At 41.3% G+C, this 25,997-nt stretch overlaps 1 protein-coding gene across 1 annotated transcript in view; it reads left to right on the plus strand.

The window, feature by feature from the left end:
• The first annotated feature begins 1,163 nt into the window (after positions 1-1,163).
• The window catches only part of dpp10 (dipeptidyl-peptidase 10 (non-functional)), a 207,589-nt gene continuing 182,755 nt past the window's right edge, over positions 1,164-25,997 (plus strand). The window contains exon 1 of the mRNA XM_086122927.1: positions 1,164-1,280. Within this exon, the coding sequence (XP_085979053.1) occupies positions 1,221-1,280 (60 nt within the window). The 5' untranslated portion in view covers positions 1,164-1,220. The remainder of the gene's footprint in view (positions 1,281-25,997) is intronic.

Genomic DNA, 25,997 nt, shown 5'->3' on the forward strand with positions numbered 1-25,997 from the left:
CAACACTTCACAAGCAGAGTTGAATATTTACAAATGATAAGTCATAATAAATGCTCTCACATAACACGTAACAGTGCAGGTGTACGTTGCACATATGTTTGCGAATCTCAAAAGCATGTGAACGTGTCTATTGTCGCGATGCTGAAGCCATATTGGAATCAGCAAGTTCTCCATCAAAGGCAGGAGCCACTCAGATCAGCTAGAAATGATGTCGCCTGACACAAATCCATATTTTGGGGTTGAGAGGGGTGAACAGTAAGTGAGGTCAAACTTTATTGGCTGTGGGCGATGTAGTTTAGTGCCCAACACTGCCAAACGTATGTTTATTGCACAAGGACCAGCTGCACATGTCAAACTTTTAACAAGTCCATTGGAGTTGACTTGTGTGCCCAAACCAGAAGTTACATCATCATTTATGATGCCAGATGATAAACGGATCACTTTACTCAGTAATAACTCTGATGGCACACACACCACCACTGACTAATCGTTGAACATTTTAACCCGCAAACCAATGTTTAACCCTTTCATGCATACTGTAACATGATAAGGTGTCCACTGTAGTAACCGCTGTCCATGAAAGGGTTAATATTAACATGACACCATAAATGGCACAGAACTGATCAAATACTGAGAATCTTGATTCAACCTTGCTCCCAGCCAGGCAAATCACCTAAATAGGATATGAGCCTATATTTTTGCTCTTGCAGTCAGGTGGTATGAACCTATTTTACAGCAAAGTCTCAGCTTGATCTGAGGAGATCAAGTTGCCATGACGACTATGCCTTGCTGGATTACTTGACCATTATTTCTGTCTGTACTTTGTGAATGATTTTTTTTTTACACCAAATTTCTGTTCCACACTTTGAAATACATTGCAATGGACAACTTATTTTAAGCTGCATACATTGACCAAATATTTCACTGTATGATTTGAATTATGGACCAACTAATTGGTACCCATGAGTGGTTAGTGTTTATATAGTCATTTTTATTGAGTTAGAATAATTTGATGTTGGCTGACCACCATTTAGAAGAGTGCATATGCACTCTTGGTTGGACACTGAGAGGATCGTGCACATTGTCTCCACCGCGTTGCGTGCGCAGCGTCACCTCTTCCGAGCAACTCCCATTATTCTTCAGAAGGGCCGTTTTTTGCTCGATCGACTTTGTTGTCTTACTTGGATAGGAGAGGACCGTCTTTTTTATTTCTTCCCAAGATGAACCAAACCGCTACGGTATCGCATCAAGTTAAATGCCAATCTACAAAGACAATTAAGGTAAGCGCTGATGACTTACTTTTGGTGGCATGTGGGCAAATCTCTTTCTGATGACTGAAACTCTTGTCTGATCAGCATCACGTGAAAAGTTAGCCGTCAGCCGAGATGCGCAATGTCGCGCACCACTTTGGACATGATTAAGACACTAATATTTCTCTTGAACTAAGTTGTAGACATTTTATTTGCCATGTCTTTGTCTTTGGTGATATATTTGCGTCGCGAACCATCTCCTTTCTTTGTGAAACGGCGTTTGATTGTTGGCGTTTCAGGGTCGACGTGTTGGAAGCCCCGCTGACGCAGTGGCGAGATTTCATTCACATCACGTCGTGTGCGTTCGTTATTATTAAGATTTTGTGTTGTGTGTTCTGCTTGGACATTCGCCAACGGGATGAAATATAATATACACGAGGCGGTGAATATTGATTAATTTTGTTTTTGATTGTGTCTTTCAACAATCCTCTTCATAATTAGTGTATGAAAAGAAGTGAAAGGAATCGCTGTGTGCTTCAGTCACGACTGAGAAGAATCTCTTCTCCATCACCGACCGCCTCATCCTCAATGTGTTCACGCGAAGGAGGCTTACCTTTTGTCTCGGTGTGTGCGCGTGTTCCTTGCAAAGGCGCGCGCTTGCCCACTGTCACTGAACAGGAATATTGATTTTGCCGAGGGTACTTGCATCACTTTTCACCCCGGGGTCCCACAAGCGGAATTTAGCTTTGGGCAAATCTATTGATCCCTCCCAGTATCCCGTAGGTGCATACTTCTGGAATGCTGCATGGAAGGAGAGAGTTGGACCTGCATGGAAGGAGGGACCCGATTCAAGCTCAGATCTCTCTATGTTGTTTTGGCTCCGAATGAAAAAATGTTTTTGGGATTCTAGAAAAGAAAATATTCCATTTGGCGAATATTTTGCCACTGTGTGATAATTCATATTTCGGTGGCCCAGCGTATCAGTGCGCCTGATATTGAAATGATACAAAATTTGACACAAATTTGGAGAAATTGTAATGTTGGAGTCCAGTAATGAGCCACATTGTACATGAACATGGACACCTGGACATAAATCTACTTGTGCTGTAAACATACTTTACTGAGCCATGGCATACATTTTACATTTGAAAAAAAGTACAATGTTAATCAACGTGTAACAGAAGAGCAATTTATTGGTGTTGTGGCAGAGATAAATGACCAAGGATACTGTTATGTCCTCGTTTTTCTGCCTGCCTCTTTTCAAAGTTTCCTTGGCAAGTGTGTTTATGTGAAACAGAAGCATAAGGACAGGGCTGGATGCTGACTCTGGTTGCCTTTCTCGGGTTCTGTTGTTCAAACTAGTCCTTGTTTATTGTCAGGCGGTTTTCTGTCCTTGTTGTCTGTATGTCCATTTAAGTGCTAAAGTGATCACTTGAATTTCCGTCAAGGTGTTGTTCCGTCAAGGTGTTGCCGTGGCGCCATCCACCATTTTAGTTCACCCTTAGTATCAGTGCTAGTTTTTTCCCTCTCAACATTTTCTCATTGTGTGTGTGTTTTTTTTGTTTGTTTACATCTCTTTTATTGTATTTTGTGTGTTACAAGCGTCTTCCGTCACAGTTCGAAAACGAACTGACAAGCGATCGGATCCCAAAAATGTAGACACCAGACAAAATCCGAAACAAAAATATTTATTCAGAAAAAGCTCACCGACAAATCCCTGGTCAACAATAACCAGGAAACACAATACATGAACAAAAAGCACTTGCAAAAGGCAAGGAAGTAATTAACCCAAGAATACCAAATGAAATGTCAAGAGTCCCATTCTCTTGACAAAAGAAAAGCAAGATCAAAAGATGAAATAACGACTATACTTTAAAAAAAATGTGGAACTAAGAGAACAAGAATGACAATGATGAGAGCGAGAGGTCAAGAAATAAAACACAGCCACAAGTCCAATAATGCGAAAAGCTGCAGGCAGCTTGTCAGTCCTTCAATACATGGCTAATGATCAAGGGCAGCAGGTGTGCACACTGAAGGAAAGGCCCTTGTCTGCCACCTGCGAGAGACACAGAGGAACAGGGTCATGACAACTTCATTTTATCATACTCTATGTTGAGTCAGCTTTGAGCTCCAAGATTTGGCATAAAGCTACCGTAACCGATTCATATTCTTTTTTGGTGAATCATTTTGGACAGCTTACGCTAATTTAAATAACTTCTCGCAACCGCCTGGGAATCACTGCTGCAGTTGATCCATCTGAGCTGTTGAACATTGCTTGTTCTTATCCTTCAACTGTATTTGCATTTCTTTGAGATTGTCACTGTCACTCCAGTTCCTTCCAATGTGGACGCTGCTTGGAAGGCATGACTCTTGACTATTGTATGTTGCCGTAACCTATTACTGAAATTAACTCTTTCATTTCACAAGACGTACTTGTACGTCTTTTTAAAATTAGGCCCCGCCTACCAAGGACGGACTTGTACGTCTAAGTCATTTTATTTTTTTTGCATCATAGAGAGGAGGAGGGTCTGATGCAATCTGTGAGTGAGAATAAGTCGTTTGCATTGTAAATCATGAAAAAAGAGACCAGTAGGTGGCAGTGGTGCCTCACATGCTTGAAATGCATGCTTTTACAAAAAGCTCTTTTTCTCAGTTTTTTGCCCAGGAATCACCATTTTCATGAAACTTAGCCATTTTGTAATGCCAGTTGCTAAAGAATGGAAAAAGATGGAAACAATTTTTTTTTTGTTCTGAAAGAAGAGAGTCCAATCTTTATTTTGGTAGGCTCCATGTTTATATAGCATAAGAACCAAATATTCTGTGGGCCTTGCAAGATCAGTCAAAATCCAGTAAAACGCTGGGATTGAGGGGGTTGCTCCAGTGAAAATAGCTGGGATTGAATGAGTTAATAGGTAAACGAAACAGAATCAGGTATTATCTACAGCTGTAAATACTCGTTGTTTAGAATATTATGTCTACCTTTCTGGCAACTTAATTATTGTGTCCACACATGGTGGTCCTCTGCAATACCGAACAAAGGATGCCCACCAAATCCTCTACAAATGGCAGGTTTTCTAAAATTCAAGGATTTTATTGATCACCAATATGTTCTTGGATATCCTTGTTGATCTTGGAACGTGATAGTGTTACTCTGCGCAACAACAAATTCCTCTGGTCATCGGGCCCTGCGATATCTCAAACTGTAAAGTCAACATTTGATCATTTAAAGCATTTGCATTTTGTAACACTTTGAAAGCACTTTGTGCCGACCCTTCATCCATCCATTAATTTTCCGATCCGCTTTATCCTCACAAGGGTCGTGGCGGGTGCTGGAACTTATCCCAGCTGTCTTCGGGCAGTAGGTGGGGGACACCCCGAGCCGGTTGCCAGCCAATTACAGGGCACACACAGACAAACAACCAACCACAGACAAGCTCACACTCACACCGAAGGACAATTTAGAGTGTTCCATTAACCTGCCATGCATGTTTTTGGAATATGGGAGGAAACTGGAGTACCGGGAGAAAACCCATGCAGGCACGAGGAGAACATGCAAACTCCACACAGGGAGGCCGGAGCCGGAATCAAACCCTGCACCTCTGCACTGTGAGGTCGACGCGCTAACCACTGGACCACCGGGCCTCCCTTGTGCTGATCCTGATGACAGAAAAGACAAAAAAAATGCATCAGTCAGGTAATGTCACATTCCAGCTTCTTTGAATCAACAAAGACAAACTGAGCTGCAAGCGAACACAACGCAACAGAATTACAGTACAGTGATCCCTCTCTATTTCGTGGTTCGTTTACCGGGGCTTCAGTGCATCGCAGATTTTTTCAAACATATTCATAATTTTGTTTTTTAAAGTCCGCAAAAAGTCCACAAAAGGTCTGCGAGAAGGAGCGAAAGTCAGCAAAACAACAGCGAGTCACATAGAGCAACATATACAGTACTACATGTATATGTTTACTGTATTTTGTTATTCACAAACGAACCTAACTTACACATCCTCTTGTTTGTTGTTTTATGTTGAGAGGGAAGAAATTTCATCTGTGCTGTACAGCACATTTGACAATAAAGTTGTATCCGGTCCAATCCAATCCAATGTTTAAATTTATTAGTATACAGCATTAAGTCATGTTAATTACTTCAACATTTACTTCTACATGCATGTACACCATTAAATTTGGCCTTATAAATATTATGTACATGTACCTACATGGAGGGGGGGGGGGGTCGCTACTTCGCAGATTTTTGTTTATCGCGGGTGGTTTTGGTCCCCATTAACCACAATAAACAAGGGATTACTGTATACGAAGGTATGGATTTCTCAAAATTTTATTCCCACTGTTTTTGACAAATTTATTTTCCAGTTTCAGCTTTTGACTCTCAATGCACGTGACGACCCCGCATGCACATTGGAAAATTGTACGGTCTTGTCATTTAAGTCATAATCAGTGGACCGTACATTATCGTTTGTTTTACTGTCGTTTGCGTCGTGAATTAGTTGTTTGTTGACTTGCGGTATGAGTTTCAAAATTTAATTTAAACTTTGACTCTACTGGAAAAAGATTCTTTGTAGAAGCTGTCCCTCATCACAATGTGGTCAGACAGTCATGTAAGATATTTAAGTACTGTATTTATATCAATGGTGAAGTATTGATGCTCTTTGCTCTCATTTTCAGCCTTGTCCCAAAACATCCTCAAAAAGGAGTAAACTCTTTGCGCTTGATACAAAAGCCAGCCGGGTTAAGGATGCCGTTTGCTTGTGGCCCTCATTGCTCAAGGTCTCACAAAGTTTTGCAAAGTTTGGTTAACAGCCTGAGGCTTATGTCATTAACGGTCGTTGGAAGTGTCGGGTCCACCCACATGCAGATGGCAGCTATAAAGTGGGACTGTCAGAGAAGCAGGGAGCTGTGTCACTGAGTCGACGTTCACACCAGTGACACGGTGATGACTACACAAAGTTGAGTCTCTGATTGAACAATAGGGAAATGTTTTTTCCAACTTGCACTACGCTACAATGACATGGCCTCGAACACAAAAAAGCTTTTATGTCAGTTGACAAGATTATGCGATGCAACACAGATATTTACACACACATTCTGATGATGTTAGTTCATACAAGGATTTGCCTTGATCCAACAATTTAAAATGCCGTCGGAAAACTGCATGACATTTCTCAGGAATTGGTAGTGCCTACCTGGAATTTCCTTTTATATGGTATGGCAATCTTTTTGGGGGTCAAAAGGTCATTCGAAATACACAAAATCGAATGCATGTAATGCTGTGACCTTACACGGCAATACAGAAACGTGCAAATACAATTCATGTTATTAACCGGAATAAGCCAGGGGTCGGCAACCCAAAATGTTGAAAGAGCCATATAGGATAAAAAAAACAAAAAACAAATGTGTCTGGAGCCGCAAAAAACCCAAAACAAAAACAAAAACAAAAAAGCCTTCTATAAAACTTACAATGAAGGAAACACATGATGTGTGTATGTAGGAAACTGGACTGTCTCAGAATTGTTTATGTTATTCATTCCTTTGTTGTGTGTTCACAAACGCCCCGATAGATTTTATTTTGTGATTTCCTCGCTTGATTTTCTGTTTCGGTGCATTATTTTCGCTTTTCTTAGTGTCATTCAAGTGATCATTAATTTCCGTTTTTCGGAGGCTCTTTGAACGCCTCGAGTCGAACGAGAGGAGAGAACGCACGGAGTCTGTGTTTGTCGAGACTGTTAAAAGCATAAATCAAGTGTACGTTTGAAAAAAACAACACCACAGCTCTCCTTTTTTCGGAGCTGCAACATGTATCTATATCTATATGAGCTATATTAGCCTACTATCAAAATGACTAAGTTTGCTACAATTACACGATGAGCCTTCATGATTAAATGTTTTTTTTTTCCTGTGCAGTGCATCCTGGAGAGCAGGGGTGCCCAAGCTTTTTTGACCGCAGATCTACTTTTCGTTCAACCAATTTACCACGATCAACCCGCGCAGACACAACACACTTAAACCCTTTTCCCACTGAAACTAGTGGATAGTAGTGATCCGTGGCGACACGCAACCAATTGGCATATTGTCCCTTTCCTATTGATGAACAGAAGGCGGATCTGCGCCCCCCCCCCCTTCCACCACTTTGCGTCTAGTTACGTCACCACACTGTGATTGCATAGATCATAGTGCGACAAATTTCTTGGTGGTAAACAAAGCAACATGGAAGTGAGTGTTCTTTCTTTTATCATGCTTTTTACCGTCCTCAAAATGGTCGAAAAGCAGCGGAGGATCTACTCTGCTACTACTGAGACAACGTCGACCAGGGGTCCCCAACCGTCGGTCCGCGGACCGGTAAGGCATTTGGTACCGGGCTGCACAGAAAGAACTTGCCTTCATTCCGTTTTATTTATTTCAGAATACGAAAGATGTTTTATTTTGAAAAATGACTGGATTATCCGTTACATTCGTCTGTGTCGCGCTTGACACACGTCAAGCCACGCTTCTGCGTCACATGACTGATTACGCTAAAAACACAATGAGTAAAAAAACTGCTGGAGATCGCAAATGACGGCGACCTTAAAAGTACGTTCGAGCCAACTGGATTAAAGTTATGGCTGAATATTCTGAGATCGCCACAACAGCACTGTTGCTATTTCAGACATGCTACCTGTGTGAGGCAGGGTTTTCTGCAGCAACGGCGACTAAAACAAAATTACAAAGTAGACTGGACATAAAACACACACTTGAGGTGTCTCCTATTACTACGAGATGGGACTGTCTGGTTGCAGAAAATCAAGCTCGGGGCTGTGGTGAGTCGTCATTTTCATGCACTTTGAATTTGCATTGCATCATATTTTGAAGGCATTAAACATGACCATCGCGATATGAGTGTTGCAGCCAGATTAGACGCTCCCTGTGTTTATTATTATATTTCGAAAACACCACCGTTTTCATGCAGCTCATACCATATTATTTTGTCGTATTATTTCCGCCACACCTTAAATGCTGGTCCCTGAAAATATTGTCTGACATAAATTGGTCCGTGGGGCAAAAAAGGTTGGGGACCCCTGACGTAGACGACGTATCGTGCTACATACGAGGCCGATGGCGCGCGATGTTATGACGCATCATGTCATGTCATGTCATGTTATGTCATCACGTAATTACCGGGCAGCTTCCATGTCAGACTTTCAAACTGCAAGCGATATGGAGCGGAGGCGATCACAACCCGCCTCCCATGGCGTGCTGGTGGACACGGATCGACACTGGCCAGTGAGCCTTTCCCACTGCCCAAAAATGCGTGTTCATCCGTGCGGCAGTGATGCTTTTCACGGCCCTCCAGATTCTCTTTGCCAGTTCCCTTGGTGAATTTTCCCTGAAACACCGTTTTTTGTTGTTGTTTTTTTGTTTTTGTTTTTTCCAACAGCCACCTGCCTTGCATTCTGCCCTGCTAATAGAAACATGTGTCGCAGGCTATGACGCAAATCTTTGTTGACAGAAACGTTGAATTGTAATATTTATTCTACACATTTTTACAGCATTGGGAAATGTTGTTGGGAAATGTTTTTACTCCTACAGAAACCATATTTAAAACAAACAAACAAAAAATTCCCTCCCACATCTTTTTCCATTTTCAAACATTTTTTTAATAAAGCTCCAGGCAGCCACTAGATGGTGCTAAAGAGCTGTATGCGGCTTTGGAGCCACGTTTTGCCTACCCCCGGGATAAGCAAATCACATTTACTCCCAAATTTTTAACTTTTTACGTGCAATGGCAAAACTGTTCAATCAATGCTGGATTTTTTTCATTTTTTATTTGCTGACATGCAACAATAAAACATGTTGCGAAGATATTTTAATGTATTGACTCCTCCCCACTGTTCACTTACTCCTTCATTGCCTGAGCAGCTCTGTATGTCAGCATTTTCTTTATTCAGCCATTCTCTGAAATTATTTTTCAGTCAACATCAGAAAAGACACATTCTAAACAACAGACCACAGAGTGGCAATTAAAGGCCTTGCCGACGTGTGGGAGCTATTTCGACCGTCTTTCAGGTTCGGAGAGGGCAAAGGTGGATTTGTGGTCTCCCTTCTCTTCTTCACTCACAAATGCAGCAGCACAGCACAGATACGAGCAATTGTGTACTGTTTGTCTGGTAAAAAACATTTGCCAAACACTCCATAGAGTAGACGATTCTAAAGCTCTTCTCTCTCTTGAAGCATCTGCTTTTCAATTTCAACTTCATTGCATAGATTCAATTTAGAAGTGTTTTTGACTCAATTTGTTTTGTGCTGCGTGCCCTTTTGTGTCTGTGGGGCGCAATAGCTATCAAATGCCGAAGCAGATTAGAAACAAATGAAATTCAAGCAAACTGTCTTACTCTCATTGATTTGTTATTTGTAAACAATACGCTTAGATACACTCTCCCTCTAAAGAGCCGCATTGGGTGCCTTCATTCTGTTGATACAAAACAACCCGAATTCTTGACATCCCAGCCCGCACGCAGGTCACTGAATCTCAGGTCTATAACATAAGCAGAACCTGCTTGGGAACAGCTTTCTAGAGGAGTGATGGATGGCTTGAGTCAGTCTCATAAGAATGATTACGTTGTCTCTTGAGTCAGTGAGTCTATAGATTATAGCTCCATACCATCTGATCTCTATACGTGACATTTCTAAGCCAGAAGAACAAGTGAAACATTGTGTCATTAATTTGTTTTGTGCCTGAGACCGAACTACCACTCATTTGTATAAAAAGCTCTCTCTTGAGAAACACTGATTGGTATGGATGCCTTGTAAGTAAAAACATTGTTTGATAGAGCTGAAATTGTGCGAAGCAAAATGCTACCGCCACAAATGAAGACACAAACAAAATCCACAGCAAAAATGTTTATACTTTGTCGGAGCACTTTTTCTCGTTAATAAACAGAAATCGCTGGTCAAAAGGAGCCAGGAAAAACAAGGCAAAAACAAAAAACGCTTCCAAAAGGCAATGTAAGAGTAAAGCCGAGAATATAAACGAAATGACAAGAATCCAATTACACGAAAACAAAACCAGAGCAAGACCAAAGACAAAATAATATAACATACTTATTAACGAGGGACGAGAGAGCAAAAACAACAATGATGAGATCCAGAGGTCTCGGAAACACTTAAAAACTTGAGCATGAACAGCAAACAAGGTCAATAATCCGATGGAGACTTGACAATTAGGCAGTCCTTGATTACATGGCTAAGTGAAGAAACTTTGGCAGCAGGTGTGCACGTTGGAGGGAAGGCCCTCCTCTGCCACCTGTTGGAGACACACAAGAACAGAATCATGACAACAACAAAAAAAGAATACACCATCATCCCAAAGATGTGTCTGACACACAGGATCAGAGCATATTCATTGAGTGGAGTATGTGTCAATTGTAATGAATCTTTTTTGTTTGCCAGTAGCATAGGTGATGTGTGATTGACCTGTAACAATCACTCTTTACTTGTGTGTGACGCAGCGAGAGTTGTACAAACTGATCAGGGGTTATCCACATATATGACACTGTGGGTTCGATTCTGAGCCCTTGTGACCGCGTTGAAGAGTCTTTGAGCAAAATACTGAGCCCCCCATTGCATGGTGAAGGAGGAGAGTGTTTAAACGGTTTCAGTAATTTGGAGGTCGAAAAGCTTGATGCAAGTGAAAGCCCATCTACCCCTTAGCATTTAGCACCCTCACCTCTGCGTCTCATGTTCTATTCCCAACACCCCTCCCCGCCAGTTCCCAGTATTTGCCTATGAAGGTTCGGAGGCATGCCACTTGTACGATGACGGTAAATCCCCCATTCGTCATATTATCATTGCAACGCCCTTGCTAACCGTGTTGCTGTGACTTACTTCTGTCATGATCCTGTTCTTGTGTGTCTCCAGCAGGTGGCAGACGAGGGCCATCCCATCAGTGAGCACACCTGTTGCCTATTATCATTAGCCATGAATTTAAGGACTGACAAACTGCCTGCAGTTTGTCAGATTATTTCGACCTTGTTGCTGCTCTTGCTCAGTGATTTCTTTCTAGACCCCTTGATCTCGTTATAGTCGTTTTTCTTCTCTTTGTATTCGTAATCCTAAAGATAATTCAATTATTTTCGAACCTGACAACTTCAAACATACAAAAAGAGAATACTGGTCCCATAAGCATAAGTGCATGCCCTCTTGATTTATCACAGGACCCGGAGAATTTTCCTTTGTAGAATCATGTATGGTGCAAGCAACGTGTCCGGTTTTACCCAATTTTCCACTGTAGAGTGCCATAAAAGTGAATTTGGCGGGTTGTGAGTGAAGCTCAAGATCTTGTTGGAATTTGTTATGCAACGTTATGTTATGTCCTTCTTTTCACCGGACCCACTTGCTTTGTGTCTGTTGGTGTCACTGACCTTCATGTGTGTACTCTCTTGGCAATGCTGTCTCTCTGGCTCCTGTTCCACACCGCATGCCACCTGCTGCTGGATTGAAGCTCATTTATTCAGGTTACTTTTTCACAGTTCTCCCCCCCTCCCCAACTCTTGTTTGGAGTTCTCTTCACGCACCATTCATGTGGAATGGGGATAGAAATGCATACATGTGTGTTTCTTTTCACTTAAAAAAAACAAAGGAAGAAAAAAATGTGAACCTATTCCCCGAAAACAACAGTAATGCTATTACATTACAGTGATCCCTCACTATTTTGCGGTTCGTTTATCGCGGCTTCGGTGCATTGCGGATTTTTTCAAACATTCATAAAAAAATGTTTTTAAAGTTGTTTTATTTATATATATATATTTTGAAGTCCGCAAAAATCAGTGTCTAAGTGTTGTTTACTATGCGTGCTAGTGCATGCGCACTCTGCTCAAGCACGGAAGGTCCACGTCGGGCACGTGTGTGTGCGTGCACGCATGGGCTCGCAGGTGGTGAGTGTATGTGTGTTGCTGAGAGAGAGAGAGAGAGAGAGAGAGAGAGCGAGCCTTATAAGAAGAAAAGCAGGTCTCTCCATCCTTAATTGACTAATCATAAACGCGTCTGCTGCACGCCTGCGGGATCGCTGGTGTGTGTGTGTGTGTGTGTTAGTGCGCAAAGGCCCACGTGGGGCAATTTTTTTTTATGTTAATTGGTCGCTACTTCGCGGATTTTCGTTTATCGCGTGTGGTTTTGGTGCCCATTAAATGCGATAAACGAGGGATTACTGTAATTTGTTAGAGCTGTTACAACTTATGCTGAAAATCATCACAACAAAGTTTTTTCAGGGGGATGAATTTTAATGCTGACATAATTTTTCCGTACAGACCTTTTATATAAGTGGAATTGTTTAGCCCAGGGGTCGGCAACCCAAAATGTTGAAAAGCCATATAGGACAAAAAAACAAACAAACAAAAAACAAATACATGTATGTCTGGTGCCGCAAAAAAATAAAAGCCTTCTATAAAACTTACAATGAAGGAAACACATGCTGTTTGTATGTAGGAGACTGGACTGTCTCAGAATTGTTTATGTTATTCATTCCTTTGTTGTGTGATCGAAAACGCCCCCATAGAATTTATTTTGTAATTTCCTCGCTTGATTTTTTGTTTTGGTGTATTATTTTCGCTTTTCTTCGTGTCAGTGAAGTGATCATTAATTTCCGTTTTTCTGAGGGTGTCTTTGAACGCCTCTCGAGTCGAATGGGAAGAGAGAAGGCACGGAGTCGGACGCAGATGTGTCTGTGTTTGCCGAGACTGTTAAAAGCATAAATAAAGTGTACGTTTTAAAAGACAACAACACCACAGCTCTCCTTTTTCGGAGCTGCAACATGTATCTATATCTATTTGAGCTATATTAGCCTACTATCAAAATCATTTTCCACTTTAAAACATTTTTTATAAAGCTCCAGGGAGCCAGTAGATGTCGCTAAAGAGCCACATGCGGCTCTGGAGCCGCGTGTTGACGACCCCCGGTTTAGCCAACTGGTAATCAATGGTCAATGTTTATACTCTGTTCTCTCTTTTCTCCCTGTCGTCCCCTCTCATAAATTTTGGTACACTCCCTCGTGAAAGCACCTTTTTCACACTGCATGGTTTTTTTATATAATAATTTTTTGTATAATTAGTATGCTTCTGCGGTTGGAGAAGTAGGGTGTTGATTGGTGCTGCACCTTGTGATTTGTGTAAAAACCGCATATCCGTAATTGGTGTCGGGGTGGAATGTACTCATGTACGAACATGCATTTTTTTGGGTGTTTGCCATTAATTGGTTTTACAATTAATGATGCCTAAAACCAAGGATATGACTTGTCCAGTTTATAAATTATTTGCTCACTGAGGATCGATTATTGTGGCTGGAAAGTGAAGTCGCTTTTCTGGGATTGACATTCTAATACTGCTGCAGCTATCAAATATTTTGGTCATCGAATATCCTCCTACAATTTTGAATCAATAATCAGCTATTCAGCTAAAAATAACAAATATATATTTTTGCTTGATACAGAAGAAAAAAAAACACATATCCACTTTATAGTAAATGGCTTACTGTTTTTCATTTTTAGATAATCAATATTTTATACTTACCAGTAAATTTAAACTGTGCACACTATTTTCCTTCTTGAAACCAAAAGAAAATTGAGAATTTAGATAAATCTCTCTCTTTAGATTTTGGTCTATGAGAAGAGGTGACGTCAGAAGCACAGTCGTGATTATGGCGCACTTGAGTAAGCCTGCTTGATTAAAAAGTGATCAGTATGAACGGCAACTATGCCGGGCTGTCAGCATCAAAGTGTTCAGAGTCGTTTAGGTCTATTGACTTGAGTGCTACCAGCCCTGCTTGCGCGGCTAGCGCTTTTAGCACAGTGAGTGCTTCTAGTGCCATACGATACAGTCTCGACTGTATTCGAACAATTACTTTGTGCGTAGTTTCTAACTATTTTTTGTGCACAGAGTAGTAGTTTGTGCCCACAAAGTAGTCCCTCGTGCGTACATAATAGTTACAATGTGTGCACAAATTAGGTTTTTTGTTGTTGTTGTTGTTTTTGCGGCATGCCATGCCTCTGGCTCCCTACTCCACCCCAAAAACCAAACCAACAAAAATATTTGAAGGAAAAATTCACAGATAGGTGAATCCGCAGCTGTCAAACCATGATTATGCGGGCGCTGAATATATTGCTGGTATAATCCATCGCAAGTACCCACTGTTGGATCTGTTCACTTTGGCCAATAAACATGTTTTGAAGCTTTGTCCTTTTCTTAGTAAGCAGTAGCTGGAGCTACTAACAGAGCTTCCAATTTAAATCTGCATTAATTTGCAATCTGGGTTGTTAAGTGGTTGTTATTATCTCCATGCATATTCTTTGATGAACTTGCAACCATTTCACACAAGATAATTACTCCCCTTCCACTCTCAAGACATTTCCTCAGAAATTGAGCCCATTTACAGAGCAATAGGATTTAATAGCAGCACTAATCTGTCGCAGCACAACTTGACAGATGATGCAATTTCCTGAGGCTTTGCTTGTTTTACAATCTTTTTAATAGGATATAAAGCTTGTGTTTTAATCCCAGTGAAAAGACAATGAATTGCTATGACATTAAACTCAACAATTTGTTTATCTAACCTACTTGTGGTGGAATTCTAACTGTATCTTGATCTCTCCTGTGGGACATTTTGGGGTACTGACAGCAACACAACAATGGAATTCTGGAGCTGTCGCGCCTGTCCAGTTCCGCAATACATTGCATAGACTTTGTGACAACGTTGATGAAACATGCAGTTCATCACAGCAGGCAACACTGTCGAATGAGGCATTAAGCAGCATTGCAAAGAAGAAATCCATATATCAGTCATTTTGATCAGGAAATAACTGATAAAAATGGGATTTAAAAGAAAATCCATGAAAAGCATGGACCATTGAAATAAAATGGAACAGAATTTAACTCTTTCAGAGACAGCGGTTACTTCAGTGGAGTAATGGCTTATCATGTTATCAGGTTAGAGGGTGCATGAAAGGGTTAATATCATTTCAAGTTTTTTTCAACCTTTTTTATTTTCTCTTCACATGCAGTGAGCATTCACCAAATTGTGCTCATGAAGCTCTACCGCACTTGCCAGCCCTGACTACTCGTGACACCCCTGCTAAGGTGTTACTTTTCAATAACTTTGGAAAACCTGAGTCACATTTGTTATGTTTTGCAAAGAGATAATAATAATAATAATACATTTTATTTATAAGCGCCTTTCAAGACACCCAAGGACACTTTACAATCAGGAACAAAAACAATAAAACACAGGACAGGTTGAGCAGCGGCAGCCAGACGCGCCAGCGTTCACTCAACCTCGAAAATCGGAAGAAACCACAGGGGAGGGAGAGGGAGAGAAAAAAAACCCCACGCTCGAACTATCCTCATTTTGAGGATAGTTTGAGTTAGGCAAAAAAGCTCCTGCACAAGCATATGACAATTACAACAGGTCACAAGACATGAACAATGAAGGCGGTGATACAAGGGAGCGTAAGCGCGTGTGATCGTCTACATGTGGTCTGGATAGTGGTGTCTTGAGATAATTCTTTAATTCAGTCTGTGACTATGCGCAGAACTCAAATCATCTTTTGCCATTGAAATGCCTGGAAACGCCATTAATACATTCATGCCTCCCACTAAAAATCCAATAAAAAATTGCCAGGACCTATCGATAATATAATCTTGCACTTTGTAAAAACATACAACCACATAATTAGATATAATGTAGTTATAAAAACATTAAATATTTTTGCCCATTAAAAGCGAAAATGTTGTTACTCAGATTAAAAATCAGCTGCGTAGTACTTCAAATGCAACAACAGATGAGTGTGAGTCATGTACCCACCCCACCAGCCAACCAACAACAGATGTTGAGACCCGGACTCTGTGGGCGAACATTCTTGGGGGCTGGGGTCCAATATTCGATCGAAGAGTTTTAGGAGAATCGATTCTTGAAAACAAAAACAAAACAAAACAAAAAAAACCAACAGTTGACCAAAGCTGTGTTTGTTCAAAAAAAAAAAACCCTGCCTGATGATTCCATCTGTGATCGGCTGAATGTGCTATTTTTTTCATTTTAATCAGGGGTGCCCAAACTTTTTGGAGCGAAGATCTACTTTTCGATCAACTAACCTCCCGGTATCTACCCTTACCTGCACGCGCGCGCACACACACACACACGCCATGATGAGAAACAGCCTGAAACTGAGGCATGCGATGCACTTTTGCAACCTGATAACTATCATAGCTCACACGTACCGTTTTAAAGTGCTTCCCTGGGCCCTCCTAGATTCCTATTCTTTGCCCGTACCCTCGGTGAATTGTACACGGAGCAAACTCTGAATGAGAATAATGACGATAAAAGAGAGTGCACAACAGCTCTGACCACAAGCTGCAATTGCATACTGCTGAGCGCTAACAACTTCCGGTGACGTAATCACGCGCCACCGTAAGATTTACATGCTTAATTTTTAAAATATTTTTTGGGTGAAAATTAGACTGATAGGATGATTAGAGTACAGCGTATATTAACACAAAAAAGATATTACTGACATGTACAAAGACACACAAATGGATCTATTTGGGACCTGTCTTAAATCTAGATCAGGATCGACGTAATGGGCACCACTGATTTAAATAAATCCTATACTGTAGCTATTTTTTACGCAAATTTAAAATGGCTTTCAGACTTTTTACCAGCCCCCCCCCCCACCCGCCGCAAATAAAAAGATACAAATACCTTGACTTTGCGATTGCATCGTCAATGTTGCAAAAGCAGAACTTCCACCTCCCAGCCCAGAGGCTTTCTGCTCACATGATACAAAATTATATACATACATACATACAATACTGTACATGCCTGCAACAAGTTCCATAAAAGCTGTTACTTGGGCATGGTTACCACTTGGTCACATGCCCCTTCCTTTTAACAACACTCAATAAGCATTTGGGAACTGAGGACAATTATTTTTTAAGCTTTGTCGGTGGAATTCTTCGTCATTCTTGCTTGATGTACAGCTCGAGTTGCTCCCCAGTCAGGGTGTCCTGTCGTATTTTCTGCTTCATGATGCACCACACGTTTTCAGGTCTGGACTGCAGGCAGGCCAGTCTCGTACCCGCACTCTTTTACCACGAAGCCATGCTGTTCTCACAGCTGTAGAATGTGGTTTGCCATTGTCTTGATGAAACAACCCGGGAGCACCCATGAAAAAGATGTTGCCTGGATGGCAGCATTTGATGTCCAATACCTGTGTGTACCTTTCAGCATGAATGGTTCTTTCACAAATATCTAAGTTACCCTTGCCATTGGCACAAACACACTCTCACACAATCCCAGATACTGGCTTTTGAACCGTGTGCTGATAACAATTTGAATGGTCCTTTTCCTCTTTGGCGAGGAGGATACGACATCCATGATTTGTAAAACCATATTTAAATGTTGCTCGGCAGACCACAGAACACTTTTTCACTTTGCATCAGGCCCAGGGAAGCCAGCAGCGTTTTCTGAATGTTGTTTATATCTAGCTTTCAGGATGCATGGCAGCCTTTGAACTTGCATCTGTGTGTGTGTGTGCGTGCATGTATAATTAGCATCCAATGATTTGGGGATGATTTGGATTTTTCCTTTCTTACCTTCTTCTCTGAATTCTATGTCAAACATGGAAATTATGATCCTTGTCTTTGTAAGAAATTCTTTAGCCTGAATGTAGTCTTCACATAAATTGGCCTGTGCAAGCACTGTACATCTGTATTTCTTTCTGCTGGCCAGCAGAAGTCAGCATTGTTCTAAAAATAATGATGCAACCAACATGAACAAAATTAAAAAGAACTATTGCTTTTGCTCCCAGTTTTCATGACCTGATCTCATTTACTGGGGTCTTTTTACTGGCAAACACAAGAACCATTTCTCTCAAATATTGTTCACAAATCTGTCTTAATCTTTGTTAGTGAACACTTCTCCTTTATTGAGACATTTCATCCATCTCAAAGGCACAGTGTACCAAGATGCTGAATAAAAAGCATGATTGTTGCGCAGGTGTGTCTTTGGCTGGCCACAATAAAAGACCCCTTTAAAATGTGTGGTTTTCCTGCATTGTAAAAATATGTGGGTCAATTGTGGCCTGTGGAATGGCCCGTGGAATGTTGGGCTAGTCCTCTTCAATGGCTTTTCCACGTTGGTAAATATTGACAGACACCGGAACATCACAAACATTCTTAGTGAGTGAATGTTTGCTGATAATGCTGCTGGCCATGCAATAAGTGGCAGGTGGATTCTGGACAGAACAAGGATTTCACAAGCGTAGACAGAGAAGACGCTTTGAACTAAAATATATTTAGTCATAAAAATGCAAGACCGACAACTAAGGACGCTGGCATCAAAGAACCAGGAAAAGGCACTAACAGACCAAAAACGCTTGCAAATGGCAAGGAGCAAGAAAAAACGTAAATTGCTTGTCAACTCGAAGGACAAGAGAATCCAATCCACAAACATACAACAACGATACATCAGAAAAGACTGACGAACCTAGTGATGGGTCCAGCGACACCGATGCGTTGACGCATGTGCCGGGCTCACAGAGCAAACCACGTGTCGGTGCATGTGCTGCTTCATTACGTCACGTGATTGAAACGTGAACTGCACCGGCGCAGTTTAGACTGCATCGGCTGCGTTGACACAGTCCGGGCTGCTAATTGACACATCGGCTGCATTGACACAGTCCAGGCTGCTAATTGACACATCGGCTGCGTTGACACAGTCCAGGCTGCTAATTGACACGTGAACTGCACCTGTGCAGTTTAGACTGCATCGGCTGCTTGGCACAGTCCAAGCTGCGCCACTTAGTCCAGGGGGTGTCGACTCAGTGCAGGGGGCGTTGACGCAGCAAAAGCCCGCACAGTGTATCCTAAGGAAGTGCGTCTGGCGACACGATGCCGATTGCCGAAACAAGCCAGACCTCACCCTCGCTCGAATAAAAATATATGTTTGGGCAATACGGAAAACACACTGATTATCAGAAAAAATGTGTCCGTCTGACTTTGAGCGTCATGTCGGCTGTCATATAATAGGCTATTATTATATGAGAAGTGCTTTATGAACGTTTGTACTGTACGTCATACTCCAGTTGATTGAGAGGTTCCGCCTATAAGGGGGAGTTCCAGAAAGTGACTGCGAGTGAGCACACCGCATGTTTGATGACTCTGCCACGTTGCTATTAAAAGTCACATAAAACGTAAACCTTGTCTGCTGACCATCATTACATCGGCTAGGCTAGTTTAGCTGTTATCGTAGTTCAAAGCTTAATATGTGGCGTGGGTTGGGTCGGCGCCGCGAGTACGTGCTCGCGCTCACGCGCTCACAGCAGAGAGCAGCAGACTATCGACTGCTGAGACGCGCTTCACTCGAGTGACGTTGCTACAGTACGTGCATATTATGGAGCAGCTTCCGGACAAATACAAATTGTCCGCCGTGTAGAGCCATTTTGATCTCCTTTTGGAGAATAAGGTATTTATTAAAATCTCCTTGTCTCTCCAAGTGCCTCTCGGATTTTTGACATGTCTTATTCCATTGTGTGTGTGTGTTCTCCACAACAGGGGAAATAGCATGCATTAAACGCAACAGACTGAAATTTAAAACACTGCAGCATTTTATTTTTCTAAATAAAAATTTGTGAAGACAAAGCCCACAAGCATCCTCATTCACATGATTTTCACATTATTGAAACACATTGAATGATACAATATGAATGCATGGATGTGAATGATATTGTCAAGGGTCAATGTCATCTTTATTGTCAAATATGCTTTATGTATGACATGCAGCATAGATGAAATTTCTTCCTCTCAATCCTCAGTGCATACATGCATGCAAACATGCTGTGCATTAAACACACACAGCTAAGAAAGGATAGCAGCTACCCTGTATAAAAAAGACATGTAATCTGAACAGTATAGACAATATAAACGGCATAAACAACAACATAAACAATGGCGCTTGTGGCTATTGTGGGTAGAGTGAGGTAGTGCATTGTATACACGTCATCATCAAATCAGTTTGTTCAGTCTGTCAAGTGGGTTGGCTGCAGGGATTTTGAAGGTCCAGCAGGTGGCAGTGGTCAGCGACACAGTATCAGTACAGTATCAACACAGTGTGTCATTGTGTCGACACGCCTCATGAGGCCTCATGGACCCATCACTACAAGAACCAAAATACTAACGACGAAAGGCTATGAGGCAAAAATGTCAAGAGTGTCTCGAAATCAAGCACTTGGAGTCAGGATCATGAGCAAGGCTAAATAATCCGACAATCACTCGGCATCTTGGCAGTCCTTAAATACATGGCAAGGCTTGATTAGGAAACGCGGCACAGGTGCGCCCGCTGGAGGGAAACAGCCTTCACTCCAGCTGGAGTTGAAACACAATCACGACAAACATGATAGGATCATGACAAGTAGTGAAATATTTTCAGCTTTGTGTACAGATCCTTCCAACACATTTCATGCGACCACATGGCTTTTGTGTTCATACAGTACAAAGTCTTAGATGTTGTTTGAATTAATATCATGAAAATTGAGAGCAAAAACACAAGTGTGACATTTTGTGTTTTTTGTATTTAATTTAAATGTACAGGTATATGTATGCCTTACATACATACACAAATGTTCTTTAGACTCAGGAAAATGTCTCCTCAGTCGCATTATTAACACAATAATGCGTCATGGATGGTGATCTGACTTTCAAATTGGATCTGAAAGGTACCGTATTTTCACGACCATTCAACGCACCGTATGGTTGGGCGCAGTCTCCTTAATGGGTGCTATTTCTGTATTTTACACATAGACAAAACGCACTGTATTATTGGGCGCAATTTTAAAGTGGTAAAACATACACCAGCTTAAACATACGGCATGCATGCGCGCACGCTAAAAACACGTTAGCTTGTAGCATACGGTAGCATGCCAAGACATACAGATACAAGCTAAAAACACGTTTTTAAAAAGGCAACGAAGCAAAACGGAGTTCCGTTGTATTTTATTTAGCCATCGTACAATGTACTCACGTTTTTCGATCAATCATCACCCAGAAATCCATCAAAGTCCTCATCCTCTGCATCAGAATTGAACAATTGTGCAAGTACCGGTAATCCATCAAAAACGCCGTGTTTCCTCTCGTTGTCAGTCACTCTCATTGCCATGTGGCTCCACAGAAATGATGCCGGCTTTGCCAAAAACTCGAACAACAGTGCAAGCAAACACGTTCGTCCAAGCAGCCACAATCCATTCGCAAATTGTGGCGTAACTCGCCCGGCGCTGCCTCTCACTCTTTGTAAAGTTGTGTTTGCCATCGATCATTCATTGTTCCCATGCCGCTCGCAACTTTACTTTGAACGCCCGGTTGATGCCGATGTCCAGCGGTTGGAGTTCTTTAGTCAAGCCTCCGGGAATAACGGCAAGCTCAGAGTTCATCTGCTTGACTTGGTTTTTCACCGCTGCTGTGAGATGGGCACGCATGCCAAAAGCATAACCGATGGCTTGAAGTTTGAACTGAGCTTCGTAGGCGTGTCTCTTTGTAGAATTTATTTTCGGGGGTTCTTAGAAACCAAAACCGAAGTTGTTTTGCAACAATGCACATAGCCACACTCTATACAGGTGTTGGTACCTGCTTGTAGCGTCACTTTAGCGTCCACTTACACGCCCACCCTTCACTGATTGGCGGACTGCTTCCCCGCATGCCTGTCACTCACGTCTGCCTTTTCTTTCTCTTTCTCTCCATATATGTATATATACACGCCCACCCTTCACTGATTGGCCGACTTCTTTGCCGCATGCCTGTCCACAGTCACTTCCGCCTTTTCTCTATATAAACAGCGTGTCGGCTGTCAGTCAGGTTTTGGAACTCAGCGCATAGACAAGACGCTCCGCATCATAAGGCGTCCTGTCCATTTTGGAGACAATTTTAGACTTTTAATGGCGCCTTATAGTCGTGAAAATACGGTAATATGAAAATGATTTGTCTTTATTCATAGCTCCCTATATAATGCTGAATTCAAATAAGGTCATCCCTCAGAATGGGCAGTTCCATGCCGCTTTGCATCTTGGAGGTATGACAATCTGCAAGTCCAGTGTTGCCATTGTCTGCAGATTGTTACATATATAATCGCAGGCTGTCTTAAAAGAAAGCAAACTTTTCATTGAGTGTCATTTGCATGCAAACAAATGTGACCTTAGCTAACTACTTAGCTGGTACTACTTTTCATTTTGCTTGTATTTATGACAGAAAAATAAAGATAAGATAACCTTTATTTGTTCCACACTGGGGATATTTGCAGTCTACAGCAGCAAAATTGGGGGGAGAAAAAAATTAAGTGTTTCATTGTACAAAATAATGTTTCAGAAAAGAACTGTACACAGTTCAATATAAGTGCAATATAAAATAAAGCATTAGCAATACATTTGTAGAATAAATATAATAAATTAGCAATAGCATAGAAAACCTAACAATGGTTAGAGGTTTTCACGTATGTTTATTCAGCAGCCTGACAGCAGTCGGTAGGAACAAACCATGAGATTCTATATTTATTGTTGTTATTTTAAATGTTCTGGAAAAGCGCTTTGTTACAGCTGCAGTTGATGAAAGCCCTATTTTCATAAAGATGTATTGTATTGTATTAGGGTGGCACGGTGACCGGCTCAGGGTGTACCTCGCCTTCCGCCCGAAGACAGCTGGGATAGGCTCCAGCACGCCCCGCGACCCTTGTGAGGAGAAGCCGATCAGAAAATGGATGGATTATATAAGGTGTGACTGAGTGCAAATGATTGTTGGTCTATGTGTGCCCTGTGATTGGCTAGCAACCTGTTCAGAGTGTACCCTGCCCACTGCCCGGAGTCAGCTGGGATAGGCAAGAGCACGCCTGCGACTCTTGTGAGGATAAAGCGGTTCAGATAATGGATGAGTGTATTGTATTGCATATTAAACATGTCAGTCAGTAACATCAGAATGGCAAGTGCTTGCATCATTATGTATGGATCAAATTGCTTGATCTTCTTGTCACTACAGCGGTGTACTCTGCATGAAGGGATGTTTTGTAAATTGCAGCTAAAGTTTTGATGACTGTTATTCTAAATGGTACACACCCAGACAAGTGCAGTGGTCACCAAGATAGGTTGAGATTCATTGTTTGGTTGATTTTATATGCTATTTGATATATTACATTAAATTGACACAAGAGTGTCAGGGTGTGGAAGTATATAATCCCAATACAAACCAAAAGTTGTAAAAATATCACGGTTAAGGGTAAAGTATGAGCCTTAATGGAGACTTCTTTCTTCGTACTTTTTTCTTTTCTGATTGATATAAAAATGATTTATTAGATATAAACACATAACGGGGTAGGACTAGATAAGTTTTTCACTTCTTCCTACTCCCTTGAACATAATAACTGTGTTGAATGAAGATTGATTTCTTTCTTTTTACTTTTTTTTTATCTACCTTATTTTCTGTCAAATTATTACTGTATATATGTTTTATGTTCAATAAACAAACAAACAAAAAATATTGTATTATATTATGTTATTAGATATTTTTTGCAGCAGAGCACATATGTCCCATATATGTTGTATGAAAGTGAGACCTCCACCCTCTCCATAAAAGTGCTGTGTCTGCCTGAGTGTATGAATGGATGAGAAACTTTGATTGCAAGACTGGACAAGATTCACATTTAAACTTTTACTGTTTGTCCTGTAATTTGTTGACAGACTAAAATATATCATGACAATATTGAAAAGAAGACGGTACTGCTTAGCACATGGGGGGAGGGGGGGGGGATAAACAAAAAAATGAAGTAGAGATGTGAACAAAGTACAGCCTCCGAATGGCTTCGTCAAACTACACAACTTTTTTGTTGTTCACGATGGTCACACTGTCAGACTAACAGATCAAAATCGTTCTGTGACATTGACTAGGCGAGACATCACACTACAAGTCGATCACGGACCAGATGCTACCTAATCGTTCTGACCAATCGTTGAGTATGTCACACTACACGGGCTGCGACGTGTCAAGACCACTCAAAATCGGTTGCGAGACAGGCCTCAAAATCGGGCTACAGTTGAGTAAGTAGTCTGACATCAGCATTAGGGAAAGCTGTACATACAGTCCTGTAGAAATTACAGTCCAGCGAATATATTTTCAAACTATTCCAAAAAAAACCCAAAACTTGTTGATCATGGTTTGAGCTAACAGTTCACACATTTCCCTTAGTTGGAGAAAATCAAGAGTCACCTGGGAAAAATGTTACGCAAGTATTTCAAAATCTGCTTCACATTTTATGACAAATTGTTTAATCATTTTGTATGTAAAGACTTATTTTATCAACTAATGCCAAAATGTGAGGTGTGAGAAAATCCGAGAGAAATTTTTGATCAACATGACACAAGCAATCGTTACAAATAGCACCGAATTGGACATACTGTATTTTTGGCACTACAGGGCGCACCTAAAAGCATTTTTCTCAAAAGCCGACAGTGCGCCTTAAAATCCGATACACCTTATATATGGATCAATATTCTGACTTCTTGGACATAGTATTTTAAATGTTCTGTGTTACAGCTGCAGTGGTTATGAAAGCGCTATATAAAAAAGCTGTATTGTGTTGTATTGTATTTCTTTAGCATAGCTCCATATAGTGGATGCATTGCGCAAGCGCAGCCAGGGCTCACCAGAGAGATAGATAGATGGATAGATCGAAGGCTGTATTGTATTCCCTTTATCGTAGCTTCATTTAGTGGATGCATAGTGAAACTGCAGCCACTATTGTAGCCACTGTTCTATGCGCCTTATAATGTAGTGCGCCCTATATATGAAAATAGTTTAAAAATAGGCCATTCATTGAACATGCGCCTTATACTCCGATGCGCCTTAGAGTGTTGCTTGAACACTGTAAAAAAGTGTCGACACAAGGAACGTAACCATTGTTCCTTGCAGCAACAAAGACGTGTTCCTAATTAAAAATGCATTGATGCATTGTCATTCAGTACTCGGTTCATGACAAGTCTCAGTTATACATGCGGTGTCACCGTAACAATAAGATAAGATAAGATAAGAAAACCTTTATTAGTCTCGCAGTGGAGAAATTCCCAATTCACAGCAGCAAAGTTATGAAAGGAAGAAGTAGAACAACAAAATATAAGAGCTGCTGGAAAGGCAGCCACTCTCGCGGCGCCATTTTGAAGTCAAAATAACAAAAATAACACAACACAACACATAGGGCACAGACAGTCGTGCAATCCTCACCACTTTTCTGCACACACTTTGTTGTCTGAAGCAGTTCTAGATGAAAGAGGAGAGGATCAAAGTGTCCTTTCACCAGTGGATCAGAGACGTCATGCTGAAAATGTGCACACGTCTGCTACAAGCTAAGTTTTGAAAGCAAACACAAAGCTGTAGTCTTTTCTGGCGCGTTTTGGCTGCCGCTGCTCAACCCGTATTGTTTTGTGTTTTTTGTTATTGTAAAGTGTCCTTGGGTGTCTTGAAAGGCGCTTATAAATAAAATGTATTATTATTATTATTATTATTATTATTATTGACGAAAAGAGATTAGTTCACTTCTCCTGTCCCACGTAATCCGCTTCAAACTCCAAGCCGCGACTCCCAGTTCCAAATCCGCATCGGCGCTCCGCGCTAACGCTCCTTTCTTCTCATCGTCGGCTCCTCAAGCCTTACATCCATCCAGCAGCAGACCGTTCAACAGCACCGA

The sequence above is a fragment of the Hippocampus guttulatus genome, chromosome 11 (genome assembly GCF_054856545.1).
Source record: "Hippocampus guttulatus isolate MCC_2025c chromosome 11, RoL_Hgut_1.0, whole genome shotgun sequence".
NCBI lineage: Eukaryota > Metazoa > Chordata > Actinopteri > Syngnathiformes > Syngnathidae > Hippocampus > Hippocampus guttulatus.